The sequence below is a fragment of the Ursus arctos genome, unplaced genomic scaffold, assembly GCF_023065955.2.
Source record: "Ursus arctos isolate Adak ecotype North America unplaced genomic scaffold, UrsArc2.0 scaffold_12, whole genome shotgun sequence".
NCBI classification, from domain to species: Eukaryota; Metazoa; Chordata; class Mammalia; order Carnivora; family Ursidae; genus Ursus; species Ursus arctos.
Genome location: NW_026622786.1, coordinates 29,232,836 through 29,256,716, shown reverse-complemented (window position 1 = coordinate 29,256,716; position 23,881 = coordinate 29,232,836). Strand labels below are relative to the sequence as shown.

The window sequence follows — 23,881 nt, the reverse complement described above, 5'->3', positions numbered from 1 at the left end:
TAAAGTAGTAGAGATTTTAAAGCCTTAGTTTTATTATATAAATATGTATTTTAATACATAATGATTATATGTATTAATTATTAATAATAAAGTGTGGCACTTTATCACGATTTTTATGTGTAAAGGTTATTTAGTAGAGAATTTCACAACTTTGGAGATACTCATTAGTTGAAGAAAGAAAAACTTTTCTTCATGAATTTCTGAGTTAACTTGCCAAATGCCATTTTGATCTCTGTGGTTGTGATGTGAATGTGTGTGTTTTTTAAATTTTATAACCATTGTGAATGGGAGAAGGAGATAACCTTTATTTGGTAATAAATTGCCATTAAGAAAATATGAGTGACTATAATGATACCAATTTTATCAGATTTCCAGAGCTTCTAATTTGATTATGTAAGTTCAGACAGCTCGTCTTGACATTGATCTGTAAGTTAGAAATTGCAGTGTGACATAATTAAAAGGTCTTTGGATCCTGATGACTTAGGTTCAAATCTTGTTTCCACCATTTACAGTTTATGTGACCTTGAGCAAATTATTTAATTTGCCTTATTCTTAGTTTGTTTTAACTTTAACGTGGAATAACAATATTTAATGTGCACTATTGTTAGAAAGATTAAATGTGCTTAGAAAAGGGAACTATGGAACTTTCTATTTCCTTGGCTTTACACTGCAGAGAAATTCATTGTTACTGGGTTTTTGTTTTGTTTTGTTTTTTAAGTTATCATGAAAGATTGCACAACATTTGAGGTAAACAGAAAAATAATGAGTTAAATTCTATTAATGTGAGAGTATTTTGACACCACAGATTCTTTCTGGCAAGGTACAAGAAATACACTTCTTTTTTTAAGAAATGGAATCTAGTTCATCAGACTACTGTAATAAGGACAATGAAGAAGAAAGTTTGCTTGCAAATGTTGCTTCCTTAAGACATGAACTGAAGATAACAGAATGGAGTTTGCAGAGTTTAGGGGAAGAGTTATCCAGGTACGTAAGTAAAATCACATATGGACTTCAGAATATGACTTTAATTTATGAACGTAAAATGTATGAATTTCATTATTATATATTATGTTTCTAATAGAATAGGAAATAATCTGTAATTTTTAATGTAATTCTTGGTTTAGGAAAAAATAGAAATGTTGGAGAAGAGTTTATACATTAAGTAAACACCTTGACTATATTAGGACTCGGAGTATAAAATACATGTTTGGGCTTAATTAATCTTTTATTATTAGGACTATTTGAATCTGAAATAATCCTAGCATAGAGTCTCTAGACTATACAGATTGTTAGTTTAAAACTCATTACAGTTTATTAAGAAATTTAGTTGAGACATTGCCTTAAGTTCATAACTGAATGTGATTTCCAGCAGAACTTCAAGTGCTTTTCGTTCTGTTTTCGTAAATAATGTATAGAAATTTAGAGTGAATACTTAAATTAGGAACTAAAATGTATTTTTCTTTTTTCTCTAGTGTTAGTCCAAGTGAAAATTCTGATTATGCCTCTAATCACTCAAGATCTGAAAAACTCATTCTGGAAGATCTTTCTCAGCCTAACCAGCTTGGACTTTTGAATCACATACCTTACAAAAAAGTTTGTAAAATGCCCACTGGCAGTACTGATTTTCCAAAAAAGCCAAGAGATAAGGTTATTGTTCTTAGACCTGTCTACTTAAAAGTTTTAGACCTACTTAAAATACTTTTTCTTTGAGTTTTTTTCTTTAAATGCCTGTTTAAGTTTTCCATAGTCTTTTACCATTGTGCTCAAGACTCTTGAATTTAAATATTATGGTTCTTGTTGTGTCCTAACAAGAAAGTAGTTGCTTTGGTGTATTACTGTATTTTTAAACTTCTATATTTATTACCTTTTTGCAATTAAATGTCTTGTTTTCCCAAGTAAATTATAACCCCTGTGATTTATGGTACTATACATAATAGGTAATCAGTTAGTTATTATAAAGAGTAGGTAATTGGCACTATACATAATAGGTAATCAGTTATTTATTAAGTGGTTAAAGTGTATTTAGTATATTTAGCCTGGATCAAATGCTATATGATAGCATGGCACTGTTCTCTTTTCATTATCCCTAAATTTTTTGGATGATCTTAGACATCTTTACTGGTCTGGAACTTTCTCCCGCTGTCTTTTTTTATTCAGTCCTATTATCTACCTCCTTGTGTTTACCTTTCTTCCTTACTCAACCCCTCAATCTCCCCTTCCACTCTCTTCTTCCTGTTCTCTATTTCCTCACTGCCAGCATGCATGCATGCATATGGTTGCATATGTACATCATAATCTTCTTTCAGAAAAATGTGCTCTTCCCACTTCAGAAAGCTAACAGTTAAGAGGTTTTCTTTTTGTAAGGAAGCTGCTTAATGAAGCTACGTGAGCCTGCAATTTAGAAGATAAATTCAAATTCCATGTCTACAAAAATTGTGTAATTCTGGGGAATTTGACCTATGTCCTAACTCAAATTGCTGATCATTTTTGTTACATATATGCTTTAATTGAAATCATTGTGTTTTACCAAAAACAAAATCAAAAAACTAATGACAAATTGGAGTGGGAAGTATTGGTTATGCCTATTAGAGACAAAGAGCTAATCTCTTTAATATAGGAAGAGCTTCTAGGCAGAAGATCAACAACCCAATAAAAAAATGGACAAAAGACATGTATGAAACAGGAGGTTAAAATGATCTTCAAACAAATAAAAAGTTGTTCAGTCTCATTCATAATAAGAGAAATTCACAACAAAACTATACTTAGGTACCGGTTCGTACCTATCAGACATTGACACTGTATTTGTTGGTGAAATTAGGAGGAGATAGGCTTTCTCATACATTGCTGGTAGTAGTGCAAAATGATACAATGCCATATGGAGGGTAATTTGGTAATGTTTCTCCAAATCACAAATGCGTTTACCCTTGACTTGGAAGTCCCACTTGTAGAAAAATGCATGTCAGATATGCCTGCATAAGTACAAAATGATGCTTTGTTGGTCATAACAGATTAGAAATACTTCAAGTGCCTATCAATAGGGGATTGGTTGAATAAACATGCAGTGGAAACTGCAGCTGAGGTGGGGAGATGAAAGAATAGGAGTTTCTAACTATATTGGTTGTGGAGAGATTGGCAGAGTATATTTAAGAAATGCAAGGTACAGAATGACATATAAAGAATGCTAGTTTTTACATAGTCACTGTGAGGGTGGGTAATTTGTATTGCTTGCAGATGAAGGTGGAAACACTAGAAGACTGTTTAAGACCATAATTTAGCTTTCCTATATAGGCAGTTCCCTATTTTTTTTTTTTTTTAGAATTTTATTCATATATTTAGGATAGAGAGAGAGAGAGCATGAGCAGGGAGAGGGGCAGACTCCCCACTAAGCAGGGAGCCTGATGCAGGGCTTGATCCCAGGACTCTGAGATCATGACCTAAGCCATAACAGCCTGAACCACCGAGGTGCCTCAGTTTCCTATTTCTTTTTGCTGTATGTTTGGTGTTATATAAAAATTTATAAATAGAAGACTTAAAGGGGTGCTTGGGTGGCTCAGTTAGTTAAGCATCTGACTTCCATTCAGGTCGTGATTTCCTGGTCCTGGGATGGAGCCTCAGGAGCGTCACGGTTGGGCTCTGCTTCTCCCTGTCCCTCTTTCTCTGCCCCTACCCCTGCTTGTTCTCGCTCTCTGTCCCTCTCTCTCTCACTCAAATAAATAAATAAAATCTTAAAAAAAACTTATAAAAATGGTTACCTACCTACTAAAAATGGGAATGAGGCTTCTATGTGTACCTTTTACATAGTTTTGACTTTTGAATTGCATATTACTTTTTCAAAAAAAAGTTAAATTATGTCTTAAAAACCTCAACCCTCATGAAAATTAAAATAATTTATTTATAAAATATATATTCAAAAGTATAATAAAAATGCGTATAGTTTAAAGAATTTGTTCATCAGCCATTTTGTTGATGGTCATTTGGATTCTTTCCATTTATTGCCTCTTCTGGACAATGTAGGTATGAATATTCTTATATTTCCAGGCATAAAAGTTCTAGGATGATACCCAGGAGTAATACTGTTGAGTGTTAGCATCTTCCACTTTACTGGATAATACCCAGAACTTTCCCAAAGTGTACCATTGTTTTTTAAGCTATAATTATGTACACGTTCACCAGCAGTGGGGGAGAGTGCAGATTGTCCCACACATCCTCACCAGCACTCACTAGATATCTTAACTCATTCTCTGAACTACTTAATCATTTTACTGACAGCTGTTCATCATTTTCCATTACTTACAATGCTTAATGAAATAATCCAAAATAGCTTGCTCTTTTTCATCTTTCAGATGTCTTTTTCATCTGCCCCCATGGACCAGGAGATCAGAAATCTTCGAGAGAAACTTAACAAGCTCAGGCAACAGAATGCTTGTTTGGTCTCACAGAATCATTCTTTAATGACTAAAATGGAATCTGTCCACTTCGAATTAACACAGTCAAGAGCAAAGGTATGTTTCTTGAAGTGGTGACTATGCCAATAGAAAGTAGTTCGAGTCATTTTAACATTTATAATTGAAAAAATATTCCATGTATTGCCTTAATGTGTTATATATAATAATTTTTATTGTGATAATATAGGATAAACATGTTATGGAATCAATTTTACATGAGTTTAATATCTGAAAATGATTTAGGAGAACTTGTATACTGTGTATTTACATAAGTCGTAGCTTCTTAAAATCTTAAGATTACCAATTTATGTGGTTTTATTTCTTGCTATAAAGAAAATATAGCTTATCTTCCTTTTTATACTAATACATTCACATTGTTGAAAACTTTGAAACTAGAAAAGAAGGGGAGAAAGATCACCCAGTTTCCACCAAAAAGAAACTACTTTATTGGTTTATTACATAGTTGAATCCACACTGTTTGAATAGTTTTCTTTTTTCCTGTGTTTTTTACTTTGTACATAGTCTGAGCATTTTCTGATACATTTACTCAGCTTTTCCAATGATCATTTTTTATGGTTACTGTTTCCTTGTGTGATTATGCCATAATTTAATTAATAACTCTCCTCTTTAAGTGGCTTTCTATTTTTATTTTATTTTTTAAAAGTAATCTCTACACTCAATATGGGACTCGAACTCATGACTCCATGATGAAGAGTTGCATGCTCTACAGACTGAGCCAGCCAGGCACCCCTAATGGTTTCCTGGTTTACGCTGTATGATTGGAATTATACAAAAAATTAGAAACCAAATGTCCAAAATAGAGGCATGGTAAATTATGATATATCCATATAAGGGATTGGCGGTAAATGTATCAGCTCTAAGATGCAAAGTTGTTTTACTTTTATGAAACATTGTGCAGTTTAAATGATAATAATATATGAAAAGGCACCTAGATGGGGCGCCTGGGTGGCTCAGTCATTAAGCGTCTGCCTTTGGCTCGGGGCGTCATACTGGCGTTCTGGGATCGAGCCCCGCATCAGGCTCCTCTGCTGGGAGCCTGCTTCTTCCTCTCCCACTCCCCATGCTTGTGTTCCCTCTCTCGCTGGCTGTCTCTATCTCTGTCAAATAAATAAATAAATCTTAAAAAGAAGAAGAAAGAAAAGGCACCTAGAACCATGTCTGCATATAGCACTCAAAAACTGTTACCTAATACACTGAGTGGTAGAGAAACATTACAGAGCAACACATACAGGCAGTGATTCCAGTTTTGCTGTTTATTAAAAGAGCAAATGTGTCTATATGTTCGTGTGTACATATATAGATATATGTAACATATATAAGAATAGAAAGACTGTGCTCCGCATTATTGTTGATAACTTTGAGAGGGATTGGACTGGCTTGTGGTGAGGCTTTCACTATTTACTTTTATAGATGTGTTGTTTTAAGTACTAGGATTATGGGAGATCTTTATTTTTCTTTTGTGTGTTTTATCATTTTTAAGATATTATTTATTTGAGATAGAACGAGAGCAAGTGAGCGAGAGAGAGTACGAGCAGGGATGTGGGGGAGAGGGAGAAGTGGGCTCTCCACTGAATAGGGAGCCCTGCGCCGGGTTTGATCCCAGGCCCCAGGATCACCCCTTGGGTGACCTGAGCCCAAGGCAGATGCTTAACCGACTGAGCCACCTCTTTTGTATGTTTGATCCCGGTTTGAAAACAGAGTGCTATTGGAGATAACCGGGTTTGATCCCAGGCCCCAGGATCACCCCTTGGGTGACCTGAGCCCAAGGCAGATGCTTAACCAACTGAGCCACCTCTTTTGTATGTTTGAAAACAGAGTGCTATTGGAGATAATTCCAGCCTAAGGAGAAAAAATTGTGCCAATGAACAAGAAACTTTTTTGCATTTGGGATTATCTCTAGGATAGAAGTTTAGAATGACCAAATCACAGGGAATTTTTTTTTTCAGGATTTACTGTACTCTGCATTCAGTATTCTACCGAGTTTTTTTTTTTTTAATTTTATTTTTTTGAGGAAAATAAAATCAATTTCTTGATTTCTCATAAGGTTTACCTTTTCATTATATTTGTTTGCTATGTAATTTGTTCACCTTTTCTGTTTATTAAGAGATATTAAGAGAATTTTACTAATAACTACTGAACTAATTATAGCATTTTGTTTCTTTCTTTTAGTATGTAGTCATACCAGTGGTTATTTATTCTAGGCAGTAGGATAGTTATTTATATTTTACTTCCCATCTCAGCATTCTCTACATTGCCTAACAAAATATTTTTTAGGGAGGCTTTCTTTTTTAGGGCAGGTCTCAGCTTTTGCTGTTGCGTATATACCACTTTTGGAAATCTTGTGCTGAAATTCCTCATTGTATCAATCAGTATATTCAAAATTTATCTTTTCTGATGTTCGTAGTTACACTTTTGGAGCCAGGCATCCTGCTCTTTCCAAGCTTATTGCCCTCCCGGCCTGCCGTCCAGCCGCTCTCTTTGGGACTTGTCTTTGATATCCTAGGTTGGATCTACTGTTGCCTGGATCCTGTGTCTTCTTTCTTGGTTTAGTCTTTCTTTAATTGGAGCATCTTTGTCTAGTAACCCCCTTGCCTGTCAGAAATGTCCTAATTTCTCCCCCACATTTGATTTTAGGTTAAAAATTATTTTGCCTCAGAATGTCTAGGACATTTCTTTCTTGTCTTCTATCTTCTGCTGCTTCTCTGAAAAGTCTGATGCCATTGTGAATCAATTTTCTTAGCATATAATTTTTTTCCATTTGTTTTTCCTTTTATGGTAGTTTTAAGGATCTTCCCTCTTTCTTTGGTGTTTCAAAATTTCAGAATGACATGTCTTTGAATAGACCTTTTTATTCAGTGTAGTGGTACATGAGGACCCTTTCAGGTTGCAATCTTGTGTTCTTTGGTTCTGGAAATTTTTCTTATTCAATCTCTTGGATAATTTTCTTCCCTCTGTCTTCTTCTGTTTTTTCCTTCTAGGTGAATATTGGATCACCTCGATTGGTCCTCTTAATCTGTTAAGGGTTTTTTCCCTCATGTTTTCTATCTCCTTGTCTTCCTGTGATACTTTTTAGATTTCCTCAACGCTGTCATCCACACCTCTGTTGAATCTTATTTTACCTATCATATTTTTTTCATTTTCCAGAGCTTTTCCATGTTCTCTGATTATTTGTTTTGTATTGAATAATATCCTGATGCGGTGTCCTCACTTAGCTTTCTGAAGATTTAATGATGTGTGTGTATATGTGTGTGTGCACACTTGCATTGCTTGCTGCCAGTTGCCTCTTTGTTTTGGCCTCTGACTTTTATATTAGAAGTTTTTTTTGCAGATGTTAGTGTTTTTGCTATTTATATTTAAGAGAAAGGTGCTTAAATGCTGTGTAGAAGCTCTGTGTATGAAGGTGAAGTTTGTTGTCCAGTGAGCTTCATATGTTGGTGATGCCTGGAGAGATGGCTCTTTTGTAGGGAGATACCTTGCCTCTTTCATCCAATATCAGGACGTGAAGTCTTTTTCTTTGGAGCTGTTGAATTTCTCCAGCGAAGAATCCTTTGATTTCCCACCTGTGGGATAGCCCTAACTGAGATGTAAGTAGTTGGAAACTATTTTATATTAATCAATTTGTTTATAACTACTTCATCCCTTCTCATCATTCTATGTAGTGTCCCAGAGTCCTAACCTTTCCTGTTCAGTTTCTCCAGATAATAAATTTTCTATCTCTTCCTGATAGGCCATCATTTGATTGTTGGTGTTTTAGGAATGGGAAAGGAGTGTTGACTTACCAACAGAGATTTTGAGCTGTATTCCAGGTTTTCTTTCCTGGACCTATGCTTTTCTGTATTTTCTAGGTTTTCTCTAGTAAGCATGTATTCTAAAATTAAGTCTTAAATTGTAAAAAGATTCAATAGCTGTTTTTTTGTTTACTTTTTTATGATTTGATCTTTTATATTTAATTTTCTGATTTATGTGAAATTTACTTCCTGGATGTCAGTAGAGATTCTCCCCCCCCCACCCCAAAAAGCTACTTAATTATCTTTGGATATTAAGTTGAGGGTAGTGGCAGGAGTTTACACGCTCACACTGGCTTATGATGATGACATGCCCATGTAAATGTTGATCAAAGGAATAGATAGGGTGAGCTTCACATTTCACTAGTGATTGGGGAGTTATATCAGACACCCTCATCAGACAGAAAAAGAAACGAAGGACCAATTAGATTAATTTATCTTCTGAAAGGATGTGATCTAAAAGTTATTTTTTTGTTTTGTTTTAGGTTTCTAAGCTTGAATCTATTCAACAACAGGCAGCCAGTGTGCCAATCTTAGAAGAACAGATTATAAATTTGGAAGCAGAAGTTTCAGCCCAAGATAAAGTTTTGAGGTAAGTATACTCTTTTGACTTTAAAGTTTTTATTTCTTCTGCTTTTTGATCTATCTTGTGATAGATCTTGTTCCCCAATCCAGTAAATCTGTAGTGTCCTATGGACACTAAGTTCTTAGAACTTAGAGAATCTGTTCCACCTCCTCTTGGCTCTAGGATGCATAAAGTTTAAGGGGGCTAAAAAAGACTAAATCTTAGCTGAGATGCTTATTTACATGCTTTTATTGAAAATGAACTATGTATTAATTCATACTGGTGCTTCAATGGGAGTTCAAGAAATAAAATAGAAGGAATCAGGTACTTTATAATTTATCCCCTTCTGCTTTGAATAAAATGAGAAATATGTGTATACTAAGTAGCCCATTACTCCATTTTGATGATTCTCAAAGAGTGGTTCTGCGACCAGCAGTGTTAGCATCTTCTAGGAACTTGTTAAAATCGTAGGTCTCAGGGCCACTTGGCTGGCTCAGTCGGTTGAGCATCTGACTCTTGGTTTTGGCTCAAGGTCATGATCTTGGTTGTGAGATTGAGCCCTGTGTTGGGCTCTGTGTGCAGCAGAGAATCTCAGCAGATTCGCTCTCCCTCTCCCCCGTCTCTAGAATAAATAAAGAAATCTTCTAAAAATTGTAGATTTCAGGTTCTGTCTCAGATTTACTGAATTACAAATTCTGAGAGGTGGGACCCAGCAATCTGTGTTTTAATAAGTCCTGCAAGTGATTCTCATGTACACTAAAGTCATTTTTCATGACCATCAGAATTTTGTAATTTTCTTTGTATTACATGTTATTTTAATTTTATTCCTAGGTATTTTATATTTTTGGTTGTTATGAATTTGTTCATGTTCTGTTCATTGATGGTATGTAGGAAGGCCATTGTTTTTTGTGTAATCTAATTATTTTGTAATTGGTCTATTTGTCATACTTTTTTATTCTAATAATTTTTCATTTTGATTCTCCTGGATTTTCCAGGCAGCTAGTGATATTATCAGCAAAAAAAGAAAATATTGTCTTTTCAAAATTTATACTTACTACTTTTTTCATTTTTGTTTTTGTAACTGTTAGAGAAATCATTGGATATAGTGGTGATAATAGTCATTTTTACCTAGTTTCTGGACTATATGGTTATGTTTCTAGTATCTACTATGAAATAGGGTATAAGCTGATATTTCAGATATACGTATCATTTCATTCCTTATACTCTTAGTAGACAAGTGATGAATTTTGTCTATCTCTTATTAAATAATGGTTTCTCTTACCTCAGTGATTTAAAGTGATAGAATTCCTAATATTGAGCTATTCTTGCCTACGTGGAATAATTTCTTTAATAGCCTTTTAAAATATCCTTTATTTGGGGCACCTGGGTGGCTCGGTCAGTTGAGCATCGGACTCTTGGTTTCTGCTCAGGTCATGATCTGATGGGTCGTGAGATGAACACCACCCCCACCCCCTGTCAGGCTCTGCAGGGAGTCTGCTCAAAGGTTCTCTCCCTCTGCCCTCGCCCCACTTGTGTGCGCACATGCATGCACACATTCGCTCTCAAATAAATAATCTTTAAAAAATACATATATCCTTTATTTAATAGAGAGGCAGAAGATAAATTAGAGCAGAGCCAGAAAATGGTGATTGAGAAGGAACAGAGTTTGCAGAAGTCCCAAGAGGAATGTATAAAGTTAAAGGTGGACTTACTTGAACAAAGTAAACAAGGAAAGAGGTATGTCTTTTTAAAGCAAATTTTAAGCAAATTGTTTTTGTAGAGGGAAAAAGAATATATTACCTATTTAAAATTATAGCTAACTTTTAAAGTGAAAAAAATTTCAGAAACCTAGTAGAATAATTTAATGTTCTTTTCATCTATTATTTTTTTTCATTTTCTATTAAAAATTCCATGTTACTGGCTGTCTGGATTGGGATTAGAAGGCTGATAATGTTAATCATTGTAATGATATACTTATTTCTGAAATGAAGTTGTATGACCTATGTAAAACCCATGAGGAAGAGTAGCTCTGTCTTCCTTTAGGAATACATAAGTAATGCAAAAGTATTTATTTTGTGTAAAACATGTTTTAAGATAAAGTTTTGTAGGTAGCCTTGACTAAGGAACCATTAACTCTGAATGTCAATTAACTTTTAAACTAATAAAGATTTAAATTTTTTTAGTTTAACAGTATTTTCCAATATTATAATTATAGCAGTTTTTACACAGGGTAAAATGATCTGCATTTTGATCTTCGAAAAATTTTTTTTTTCTTGGGGCGCCTGGGTGGCTCAATAGGCATCTGACTCTTGGTTTCAGTTCAGGTCATGATCTCAGGGTTGTGAGCTAGAGCCCTGAGTCTAGCTCCATGCTCAGCAGGGGGCCTGCTTGAGATTTCTCTCTCTCCCTCTCTCTCTCTTCCCCTTCCCCCAGTTGCATGCTTGCGTGCTCGCTGTCTCTCTCAAATAAAAAAATAAAAATAAAATCTTTAATTTTTTTTTCTTTTTCAAATTTTTATTTAAATTCCAGTTAGTTAACATACAGTGTAATACTAGCTTCAGGTGTAGAATTTAGTGATTCATCACTTACATACAACACCCAGTGCTCATCACAAGTGCCCTCTTAAATACCCATCACCTATTTAACCCATCCCTCACACACCTCCCCTCCATCAACCCTCCGTTTGTTCTCTGTAGTTAAGAGTCTGTTTTATGGTTTGCTTCTCCCCCTCTCCCCACCCGACCATGTTCATCTATTTTGTTTCTTAAATTCCACTTATGAGTGAAATCATATGGCATTTGTCTTTTTCTGACTGACTTATTTCATTTGGAGTAATACTCTCTAGCTCCATCCACATCATTGCAAATGGCCAGATTTCATTCTTTTTGATGACTGAATAATATTCTATTATATATACATAACACATTCTCTTTATCCATTTGTCAGTTGATGGACAGTTGGGCTTTTTCCATAATTTGACTATTGTTAGTAATGCTGCTGTAAACATTGCATGCACATATCTCTTCAAATTAGTATTTTTGTGTCTTTTGGGTAAATACCTAGTAGTGCAATTGCTGGATCATAGGATAATTATATTTTTAACTTTTTTTTTTTTTAAAGTAGGCTCCACACTAGGCTCACAACCCTGAGATCAAAACCTGAGGTGAAATCATGAGTCAGACACTTAACTAGGACTGAGCCACCCAGGCGGCTCTATTTTTAACTTTTGGAGGCACCTCCATAATGTTTACCAGAGTGACTGCATCAGTTAGCGAGGATGTGGAGAAAGGGGAACCCTCTTACGGTGTTGGTGGGAATGCAGAAAGTTTTTTATCTTCAAAAAATGTATACTTTGATAAAATAAGGTTATGAAGAAAGTTTTTTTTAAGAAAATATTGTTTGAAAAGTTGTCACAAATAGGTTAAATATTTGTTTGCATGTGCATTTAAACTTCTAAAAACTGCTCAAAAGCTGTAAGTCATTTTTCATTAAAATGAGTTTGGACGAACATTTTCCCAGCAGGATTTGGTTAGTCTAGTTCAAGTTTCAGTACATATTTGGAAGGCACTTTTACCTTATGGAAATATTTAGGTTTTGGAGTCAGCCACATTTTATTTCTCAGTGGCTCTGTTACTTGGCAAACTATTTAACCTTCTTGAGCCTCAGTTTGTTCATCTATTAAATCAAGATGATATCTCTATGTGAGGATTAAATGAGAAAAGAAATGTAAGGTGCCCCTAAATACTAACAAATGTAGCTATTTTAAGTATAAACTGTGGGGTTAAATATTCTGAAATTAAAGACATTCAGATAAATTTTTACTTATTCAGATAAACATTTTGTACAGGGTTATTTGAAATAGCGAGATGATAATACACAAAGACTAGCTTCATAATATAGCTAAGAAAAAGTACAGAAGAAGAGTGACTAGTTATCTCTGTAAAACTTAAATAAGAGATCATTTTTATGGTAGGGTGTTGACTTTGTTTTCACACATTCTGGAGAACATGTACAAAGGCACAGACATATAAAAGAGCATCACTGCTGAAGAAGACTGGGGAGTTTTTTGTACTTATAAATGGATAGGTGTAATAGGAAATGAGGCAAGAAAGACAGGCTTGGTCTAGACTGTAAATGGCTTTGTTATGCCAGAGTATTTGTCTTTTAATCTGGAGAGCATATATAGGCAATTGAGATTTTTAGGTAGAGATGTTGACATCTAAATTTTTTAGAGATTTTTGAAGAACTAGAATGGATGTTAGCACTCTGAAATTGAAACCTTTGCAGACATTTTTTGGAGTGCAGAAGATTAATCATAATCATAATGGGTTAGAAAGCTGGTGTAAAGGAGAGATTGTTTAGCTTTATGCTGTTTATAAGAGATATGTCCAAAATATAAGGACATAGCAAAATCTAAAGCAAAGGAATTCAAAGAAATATTTCAGGCTAATAGTAACTAAAACAAAGTAGATATAGTTATATTAATATCACACAAAACAGATTTAAGTGCAACAAGCATTACTAGAGTTAAAAATGACCCTTATGGTGTGCCTTGGTGGCTCAGTTGGTTAAGTGTCTGACTCTTGATTTCTGTTCAGGTCATGATCTCATGGTTGTGAGATCCAATCCCCTCTCAGGTTCTGTGCTGGGTGTGGAGCCTGCTTAAGATTCTCTCGCTCCCTCTTCCTGTGCTCCTCCCCCTGCCCCACAAGTCTCTTTCCCTCTCTTAAAAAAAAAAAAAAAAAAGACTCTTATATCATGTTTAAATAGCACTTAAGCAAGAGTCCTAAAGATTCTAAACTTGTATGAATCTAACAGTAGATTTCAAATAGAAATGAACAAATCTATAATCATACAGGGAACATTTTTACACATTTACTAAGAATTGTTAGATTAGTACCAAGAAAGCAAGAAGTTGAAGAGTTGAATGATAATTAACAATCTTGATCTTGTGTGTATGTATGGAACCCTATATCCTGCAGTTTTAAAATTCACATTCTTTCAAGCATTTCTAGAACATTTATAATCTCTCAGCTCACTGTGCCAGAAAGTATGAGTTTCAACAAACACCAAAAGATTGATGTTGTACGTATTACCTTCTCAGACTGTGGTACAATTAAGTTAGAATGTAATCCCCCAAATCATGTATGTTTGGAAATTTAAAGCCAACCATCTTGCTACTTGTGGAGCATTGAAGAAATTAAGATAAAGATTAGAAAGCTCTTAGAACAGAGTGATGTAAAAAATATCACAGCTCGTGGGCTGCAGCCAAAGATATTCTCAGAGGAAAATTGTAGCCTCCTATGCATATGTTAAAATTAATATACAAATGAAAATGGATGAGCAAAAACATCCAATTTACATAGTCAAGAAAAGGACAGTAGAAGAAAGAGCATCAAAAGAAAAACAGAAAATAGAAGTATTGAAATAATAAAGGATGAAATGGTTGAATAGAAAATGAGAAAACAATAGAATCACGAAAACCTAAATCTGGTTCTTTTCATAATTACCAAACTAATGGGTATCAGATAAGATTAGTCAAGGAGACAAGGCACAAAAGCGATATTGGGATTGTAAAGGGACTTCTAAATTACAGATTTAGCTGTGATTTAAGAAATAAGACCAAATACTATGAACCATTTTAGGATGATAAATGATTGAGTAAATGATTTTTCAACAAAATATAATTTAACAGAACTTAAGAATAAATTGAAAACCTGAATAGTTATGTAGCCATTAGAGATATTAAATCAGTAGTTAAAAATTTGCCTACAAGAAAGTAAACCAAACAAAACAATGGTGATGACAAAAGAAAACAGGCCCATTATGACCCACAGTGGCTAAAATGAAAATGACTCACAATATCAAGTTTTGGCAAAGTTGTGGAGCCCCTTGAATTCTCATATATTTCTAGTAGGAGTATAAATTGGTAGAAGCACTTGAAAAACTTCGCCACTATGTGCTAAAGGTAACATAAGTCACCCTATGATCCAGCATTCACTGCAACAGAAATGAATGCCTGTATCTATCAAAAGATAGGTGCAAGAATGTTCAAGGTAGCTTCATTCATAGTTGCTAAATGTTAACCAACAGTAGAATCGTGTTATAAATTATGAAATATATGCATCAGTGAAGAAGAGCAATTGTAGCTATTTAATAACATGGATGGATATCATAGATATAATGTTAAGCAGAAGTCAGATGCAAAAGAATATAGTACAGTCCCATAAGAAATCAAGAATAGGCAAAATTAATGTACAATATCAAAAGTCCAAATAATGCTTACCTTTTGGGGTAAAGAATATTGACTGAGTGGGTGCACAAGGGAGGCTTTTGGGTGCTTGAAATATTCTGTATTTGATCTGGATAGTAGTTATGTGGATGTGTATATATATATGTGTATATATATGTATATGTGTGTATATACATATATATGTTCATTCACTTAAGACTTCTGCACTTTACTCAGTCAAAAAATTAAAAACTAAGTTAAATAAAAAATCTACAGAAAATATGTACAGTCTTAATATTTTAAAATGTGCTCAGGATTTGTTTTAATCAGGTATGGTGAGACACACACACATGGAAATGAATGTCATGAAGAAGGAAGTTATTATACTCACAAATCCATAGAAACAGAAGACATGACAAGCCATGTAGGGGGCCATGCAGGGAAGCATCAGGGTTGGTCAGGAGACAGAGAAAGTTGGGAGAAAAATGTAAGCAAGAGATGTTATTGTGGTGTCTGTGGGAAGGAACAGTTAGGGCAGGGTCAGCAGGTTTAGGATTGGTAGTACGAATAATCTCAGTGGGCTGGAGTATAAGGCTGTGCTGAGTTGTCTAGTACCTGGTCCTGAGGAATTAGGACGGGGGATTATTGGTCCTGAGTGTAAAAGCCAGAGGTAAGAGTGAGGAGCAGGCTCTGGCTTGATTAGATTGGTTATGAAAGGTAAACTTCCAGAGTAGTTTACTATCCCTAAGAATTGGCTAACCCTGGGAGGGCCAGTCTTCCTAGGGAGGGCCAGTCTTCCTAGGATCGGTAAGGCCCCACATGTCAAAATATCAGAATAAAAGAACATGCCTAATCCAATGGAGAAAATTATAAAATGTTATTGAAAGTCTTAAAAAGAGATCTAACTAATGAAGTATATATATCAGTGCTTGCTTCAGGAGTACATATACTAAAATAAAGTATATACTATTTTTCTGGAAGGCAACCTGATATAAAAGTGTCAGCTTTTCCCAAAATAATTGATATATTCCATACAATTCCAATCAATATCCCAAAAGATTTTTGGTAAAACATATTGAACAGACCCTAAATATCATATGTAAGAACTAAGGTCTAAGAATAAGGGAGGCACTTTTGAAGCTGTAGACCACGGTGGCGAGCATGCCTATAGATACAGGACTTCTGAAGTTGTATGAATTAAGTTAATGTGGTGTTGGTATAAGAATAAACCGGAAAAAAAAAATCCGTTGTATAGAACAGACCGTCTTTAGCAAATACACACATAGGGGAAACTTAATACATAACAGGTGGCATTACAAATCAGGGGAAAGAATGAAAGAATCAGTAAGTTAAGGTGTTGGACAGACTGATACGGTGTGTTTCATATGTGGTGTAGTAGAAAGGATACAATGTCACTTATGTAGTGTGCTCCCAAGAAAGAATAGCCTGAATCTACTCATGAGGAAACAGGCAAGGGGAAGCAGATACTTAGCAGCATGCGTTCATTGATTTACTGGATTTCTTACTTGGTACATATCAACCATCTAGAGAACAGAAGAGAACCCTAGTTTGATGTGTTTCTGTCATGGTGAAGCACACAGGCTTAAGAAATAGTAGGTAGTTGAGAAAAGAGAGGGAAGCAGGATGAGAAAAACATGTTGTAGTGATAATCTACTTCCAGATAGCTTGAGTGACTGCGGCACATTTATGCCAGCATTAGTCATAGGTCATTTAACTTTATACTTGATCACACTAGAAAGTAAAAGAAGGTAGAATAATTGAATCCAGGGGTTCACAGGATACACAGAATTGACCGTCAGCTTCTGGCAGTCGAAGATCTTACCTGTGTGGCTCTTCAATGGCAATATCAGAATAGACCTCTGAGTAACCTTTGTGTGTGTGTGTGTATGTATATGTATGTGTGTGTGTGTGTATGTATATGTATGTGTGTGTGTGTGTGTGTGTATATATATATATATATGGTTTTTTCTACTTATTAAACAGGATGCTCATATTTCCCTATATAAGAAAAAAGTTATTTGCATAGCATGATTCTAAAATCATGTTTTTTTGTGTGCGCCTTATTTGACATTTAATTTTGTGTGCCTTATTTGACATTTAATTTTGTATCAGTAGTCCGTGTCCCCTGAGGGTTGAGAGCAAGGGCCCACCTGCTTCTTAGATTCATACATCGTGTTTACTACTTAGTATGTGTGAGGACATGTCTTGAGCATACTGTTTAATCTTTTTGGGTGCTAGGTACAGATAAAGTAAGGATAATGTCTGCTTTACTGAGTTGTGACCATTTGATTAGGTGTCTAGAGCAGCTCACGCTCTCTGTGGCACATAGTATATGTTCAGGAAGTTCAGGCTATTACTGTAAAAAAAAATGTCAGTGTCACGGAAGACTTTAACAAAGCTGAGATAGTCCAGATTAAAGAAACTAAAGATGTAACTAAAAGCAGTATGTGATCCTGGATCAGAAGAAAAGAAGAGATCTATAAAGAACATTATTAGAATAACCAATAAAACTTAGCATATGAATTGTATGTTAGATAATAGTATTGTAACAATTTTAGATTTCTTGAATTTGATAGTTACATGAGGCGATGTCTGTTTTCTTAGGATACATGCTAAAGTATTTAAGGATGAAGGTTACTAATTTCTCTAGAATGTAGTTCAATACAAAAACATCTCAGGTGAGAGACACAAGCAGTTGTGACAAAATTTCAAAAATCGGTCTGCATTAAGGGATACCAATTTAAAAAAACAAAAAGTTCAAAAGGTGTTCCTGGGAGAATTCATTATTGATTTTAAAAAATTAAATTAGATCCTTGCTTTGTACTTGTAGGAGTGCGGACAATACTGACTCTGTTTTTGGCCCTTCATCTTGTTCGTGTTCACTAGATTACCTCTCTTGGGGCTACGTGTTCCGGACCCCTTGACATTGATTTACATACCTTAGAAATGCCCATCAAGGTGGGGTAGGAGGAGGCTTGCTTTGGCCTCCCAGGAATCTGTTAGAAGTAACATAGTCTTTCTCGTTTCTGATGCACAAGTAGGCCACAAGATCTACTTAAAGGTTAGCTGTCAGCTAGGTGCATGCAAACCATCTGATCTCACTGCAGTGTCCCCTCTCCTCCCCGTCATGTGTCCCCTTGCTTTATAAAATCTATAAGCTAAGATTTGGACTTTAAAGAGAATAATAGCTCTGGTGCTTGAGGTTTTCCACCCCCCCCCCCAATTAAGTTACCCTGAATAAAACTCCGTAAACTGTATGGAGTGATGTTCTTCATTTTCTGGTCTCAAAGTGCCTTCTCAGTTTGGGGATACTTTACTGTCCCTCCCCTACCTTCTAACAATACTATACCCCTATACAAAAAATTATTCCAGATAGGTTAAAGACCCAATTGTGAAAAGTAAAACTTTTAGAGAAAGTATAGAGGAATAGTTTTCATGATGTCTCATAGAAGGGGGAAGAATTTTTTTTTTAAGGTTTTATTTATTAGAGAGAGAGAGAGAGCAAATATGACCAGGGGAGCAGCAGGCAGAGGGAGAAGCAGGTTCCCTGCTGAGCGGGGAGCCCAATGCGGGGCTCGATCCCAGGACCCTGGGATCATGACCTGAGCTGAAGGCAGATGCTTAATAACTGAGCCACCCAGGCGCCCTGAGGGAAGAATATTTTTAAGTCATATCCAGATATATGTTAATTAGTTGAATTTAAATAAATAAATAAGATCCAGAAAGCATAAATACTTTCTCTTCTATAAAACACATCATTTAAAAAATGAAAAAGACAAGTCAGATGTTTGAGGAAATATTTGCAAATAATTTAATTCACAAGGATTAGTATCCAGAAATCATTAAAAAACTCCAACAAATCAGTAAAACAAGGGAGGGGAAAATCCAGGAATAAAGACAAAGAATCTGAACAGGTAAAGGACAAGAAATCCAAATGGCCAATGAAACTTAGAAACTTGCTCAACCTCATTTGATCAAAAATGCAGATTAAAACTATAATGAGGGGTGCCTGGGTGGCTCAGTGGGTTAAGCATCTGCCTTCGGCTCAGGTCACTATCTCATGGTCTTGGGATGGAGCTCCGAGGGGCTCCCTGCTCAGTGGGGAGTCTGCTTCTCTCTCGCTCCCGCTGTCCGCCTGCCTGTGCTCTCTCTCTCTCTCTCTCTCTCAAATAAATAAATAAAATCTTAAAAAAAAAAAACTACAGGGGTGCTTGTGTTCCCTCTCTCGCTGGCTGTCTCTCTGTCAAATAAATAAATAAAATCTTAAAAAAAAAAAAAAAACTACAATGAGGTTATAAGAGTACAATCACATACCAAAGATAGTAGTGCAAAATGGTTAAGTAAAGAGTTTTTGGAAACAGTTTATATTCACTGTAACCTGTGAGATCTTGGATAAGTTACTTAACCTGTGAGTGCCTCACTTTTGCCACTTACCTTCATTATAGATTGTTGAGAGGCTTAAGTATGTTATTATTTTATTATTTATTATTTTATATATTTATTATTTATTACTGCTTTTCTAAGCATGGGTAAAGGTGTAGTACAAGAAAAACTCATACACATTTCTGTTTGGGAGTATACATTGATACACCTGCTGTACTAATTTTTTAGAAAAGATTTGATAAAGTTGAAGGTGCTCCTACCTAGTACTTTCAACTTTGAAATACTTTGGAAAGTATCTAGCAATTTAGCTCTTACTTATCTTAAAGAAACTCTCCCACATGTTGCCAAGAAGCTGTGCACTGGGATGCCCCATGTTTGTATAAGCTGGAAACAACCTCAGTGTCTATCAAATGAAAAATGAATAAATAAATTACAGTATTTTCATGCAATAGAATAGTTGCTAGATTTTTTAAAATGAACTATAGTCGTAAAGATGGACATAGTTCTTGAACAATACTGAATAAAAGCAGTCTGCAGAAGGATATATATAGTGTATGCTATATAGATACAGTATGGTCGTATAAAGTATAAAAACATGAGAGAAACTATTATGTCTCATTTAATGTATGATTACACAGATTTTAAGGTGCACCATTATTTAGGTAATCACTAAGAAAAAATATCACCACGAAACTATCCTATACCATTAATTATAGAACACATACCAATTATAGAGATGTTAAAATTGTGAAAACAGTGTGCCTCTTGGAATAAATGAACTGTGATGTATTATTCGTGGGTTTAGGTTAATATGCGATATACAAAATCTATTGTAATAAAAAAAAGATTAGGGTTACCTCTTTGGAAGAAGTCGGGAATGGGATTTGGAAGGGACACACAGGGACTTCAGCTCTAATGTATATAATGCTTTGTTTGGTTTAAAAAACTGCCACATAAGGCAAAAATCGAGAAGATGCATTAAAGCTGGATTGGGAGTACATGGATATGTTTATGTATACTTTTCTATGTGGCTGAAATATGTCTTAACTTTTTTAAAAAATTGGTGGTAAGGAAGAGTAGATAAGTGTAAAAGTTTTGAAGTTTGTCTTGAAAGGAAGGATGAGAGAGGAAAGCACATAGGAGGGTTTTGTTTGTTTAAGTGAGAAATACAGGTATGCTTTGCTCTCTGAACTCTAGCTATGCAAACTAAATAATGGAATAGCTTCTTTTAGATTTTCAGATAAATGCCCAATTGTTTAAACTCTTTCCATTTATCTGAAACTTTGGAATCAAATAAACACTTCTGATGTCCATAGTTGCGATCCAAACTTAAGAACCACATAGATTTAGAAAGTAAGAGACACTTCCACTGAATCTGTAAACCAGTAGAGAAGAAGGTAGAGGACGTCCGTAAAAGGGAAGAGCTGAGATCCAGAGTATAGAAGAATTCACCCTTGATAAGAGGAGAATCACTAATCTCTCTTACACTGGAAAGAATATGATGAGAAGAGGTTTTAATAATAGAAAAATTTTTAGGTGTGGGTATGATATTGACTACATTTCAGCCCAGTAGTCTCAGTTCAATGTGAAAAGTATGAGGAAAGGTCAGGGTTAACTAAGGCAGTGCTTTGTAGTGGCTGGATTTTGTTGTTCAGGTTTTTATATCTTTTAGATATGTCTTCTGAAGTACCTTTTTGAAAATTTACTTGCCCTTTGCAAAGGTCACAGGATTTACTGAGTATTTTGAATATACTACACAGTGGACTGATTATGTAATAATTGATGTTTGAAAATTTATACATTCTAGGCCACTTCCCTTAGTCTTGTCTTTTCCAGATAAAGAAAAAATTGCCAAAACATAGGAATGTATGTATGTTTCAAAGTGTATGTGTTTTGTATTTTATTTTTCATATCGATAATAGGAAGGTTTTGTAGTCTCTATTCATTCTGCAGTTTAAGCCTACTATTCTTTTTTAGTACTGCTCATCTCTAATTTTTCCTTATAATAAAATACAGGTTACTTTGGAGTTTCACTAGTCAAATACAGAGCATTCTTTACTTTTATTAATCATCCCTTTTTAAACTTTAGAGCTGAACGACAAAGGAATGAAGCACTGTATAATGCTGAAGAGCTAAGTAAAGCTTTCCAACATTATAAAGAAAAAGTGGCAGAAAAACTGGAAAAGGTAAGAAGTAGATGTGCCAATTCAGTGTTTTGTGTTACTGTCTATATTCTAAATATAAAAATAGACATAAATAGAATATGTTTGCTTAGAGTTAAAGCAGGGAATAATTTTTATGACCTTATAATAAATTTGTTGGAATAAAGAATTTATAGATACTGGTTAAGGCTGGTGTTTACAATCTTCTCATAATGAGCAAAAAACTTTTTGTATCCAAAGTGGGGAAAGAATGGAGACAAGGGGAAGAACAATATATAGAGAAAGGGAAAAAAATGCAGAGAAAGATGAGGTGAGTGAGCAGAGGTTGGAGCTGTAGACGTAGAAACAGAAAATTTGGGAGCACCTGGGTGGCTCAGTCTAAGGCGTCTGCCTTTGGCTCAGGTCATGATCCCAGAGTCCTGGGATTGAGTCCTGCATTGGGCTCCTTGCTCAGCAGGGAGTCTGCTTCTCCCTCTCCCTGGCTCTCCCCCCAAGCTGGCTTGTGCTCTCTTTCCCACTCACTCACTCACTCACTCTCTCTTTCTCAAATAAATAAAATATTTAAAAAATAAAAAAAATTAGAAAAAAAAAGAAACAAAATTTGTTCCCATCACCTCGATGAAAATGAAGGCAGAGTAGATTGTATAGTCTTCAGTCGGTCTCCCTGGACCTACCACCCTGGGAGGGTCTTACTTCTGTTTCTCAGAGGGAAGATTCCTTGAACAAATTCTGCATAGTAGTATAGTGGCTTTATTACATTCATTAAATATTTTCAAGTAATACCACAAGGATAATAAAACCTGTTTGGAGGAAGGCCACATGCTGAATATTCAGATGTTGAGCTCAGAAGGGAGGTCTGTCTGGTCAATAGATACTAATATGAGAGACTTTCATCTTGAGATAATAATTGAAACAAGAAGTTAATGATTCTGTTCAAAGAAAGGTAGAAGGGAAGAAGAAATATTATTAAAAATTAATAAGAGGGGTGCCTGGGTGGCTTAGTTGGTTAAGCGTCTGCCTTCTGCTCAGGTCATGATCTTAGGGTCCTGGGATCAAGCCCCACATCGGGCTCCCTGCTCAGTGGAGAGCCTGCTTCTCCCTCTGCCCCTTACCCCGCTCTTGTACTCTCTCTCAGTCTCTCTCTCTCTCAAATGAATAAACAAAATCTTTTAAATAAATAAAAATTTAAGAAGAAAGACAAATACCATATGATTTCACTTATATGTGAAATCTAAAAAATGAACAAAAAGCAAAATCAGACCTATAAATAAGGAAAACAAACTGATGGTTCACAGAGATGGAAGGAGCAGGGAGAGGGCAAAATGGGTGAAGGGGAGACGGAGGAATAGGCTTCCAGTTAGGGAATGAATAAGGCACAGGGATGAAAAGCACAGCATAAGGAATAGTCAGTGGTATTGTAGTAGTGTTGCATGGTGTCAGATGGGAGCTACACATGTGGTGAGCATAGCATATAGAGTTGCTGAATCACTGTGTTAAACACCTGAAACTAATATAACATTTTGTGTCAACTATATTTCAATTAGAAAAATTTAAAAATCGAGATCCTGTTAGGTACTAGTCTTAAGTGTAAATTAATCAGATCACTGTTTTGAAAGCCTTGGAGAAAGTCCCTGTGGGAATGAAATAGCATAGAAGGGATTTTTAATAAGGTAATCTGTAGGGGGAGGCAGGGGGAATATCCTATGGGGGGAATATCCTCAGAAAGAGGGAGGACTTTATACAGGAAAGAGAAGAAAACGTAAGATGATTTTTTCACACTTCTCCTTGGGATTATCAGTTTCAAACCGTGATCAGCAGAGCCCTATAATTAAGTAGATATAACAGAGAAAGTGGGACAGATCTACCGTCCTCTCCTAGCCCTCCTCTCCCACCACTCCAACCTGGGCACTTTACTTTTTTTTTAAGATTTTATTTTTTTCTCTGAGAGAGAGAGAATGAGCAGCGGGGAGGGGCAGAGGGAGAAGCAGACTTCCCGCTGAGCAGGGAGTCCCATGGGCTGGATCCCAGGACCCTGGGATCATGACCTGAGCCAAAGGCAGAGGCCTAACCGACTGAGCCACCCAGGCACTCCCTGGGTGCTTGACTTTTATCTGTCTTAGATTTGGACTGTGATTTCAGTGGGAGTATTCAGTGGCTAAAATTTCAAAAAGTCTTTCTCCGGAACATTTGCAGTATAGTTAGCCTTCAATAACTTGATGCAGCATCCCTACATGAGTTGCTTGCCTTGCCCCTGTGAGCCCAGAACA

The 23,881-nt window shown here is 35.5% G+C and overlaps 1 protein-coding gene across 5 annotated transcripts in view; it reads left to right on the top strand.

The window, feature by feature from the left end:
• Positions 1-23,881, top strand: part of CCDC18 (coiled-coil domain containing 18) — a 108,093-nt gene that overhangs the window by 1,492 nt on the left and 82,720 nt on the right. For 3 of the 5 annotated variants that reach the window (XM_057310457.1, XM_057310456.1, XM_057310455.1), the window contains exons 3-8: positions 806-984; positions 1,473-1,647; positions 4,344-4,502; positions 8,737-8,843; positions 10,425-10,553; positions 21,542-21,638. In XM_057310457.1, coding sequence (XP_057166440.1) covers positions 851-984; positions 1,473-1,647; positions 4,344-4,502; positions 8,737-8,843; positions 10,425-10,553; positions 21,542-21,638 — 801 coding nt within the window. In that variant the 5' untranslated portion in view covers positions 806-850. Of the gene's footprint in view, positions 1-805; positions 985-1,472; positions 1,648-4,343; positions 4,503-8,736; positions 8,844-10,424; positions 10,554-21,541; positions 21,639-23,881 lie in introns of those variants that run through there. The other 2 variants (XM_048220689.2, XM_057310458.1) reach the window with 2 other exon arrangements.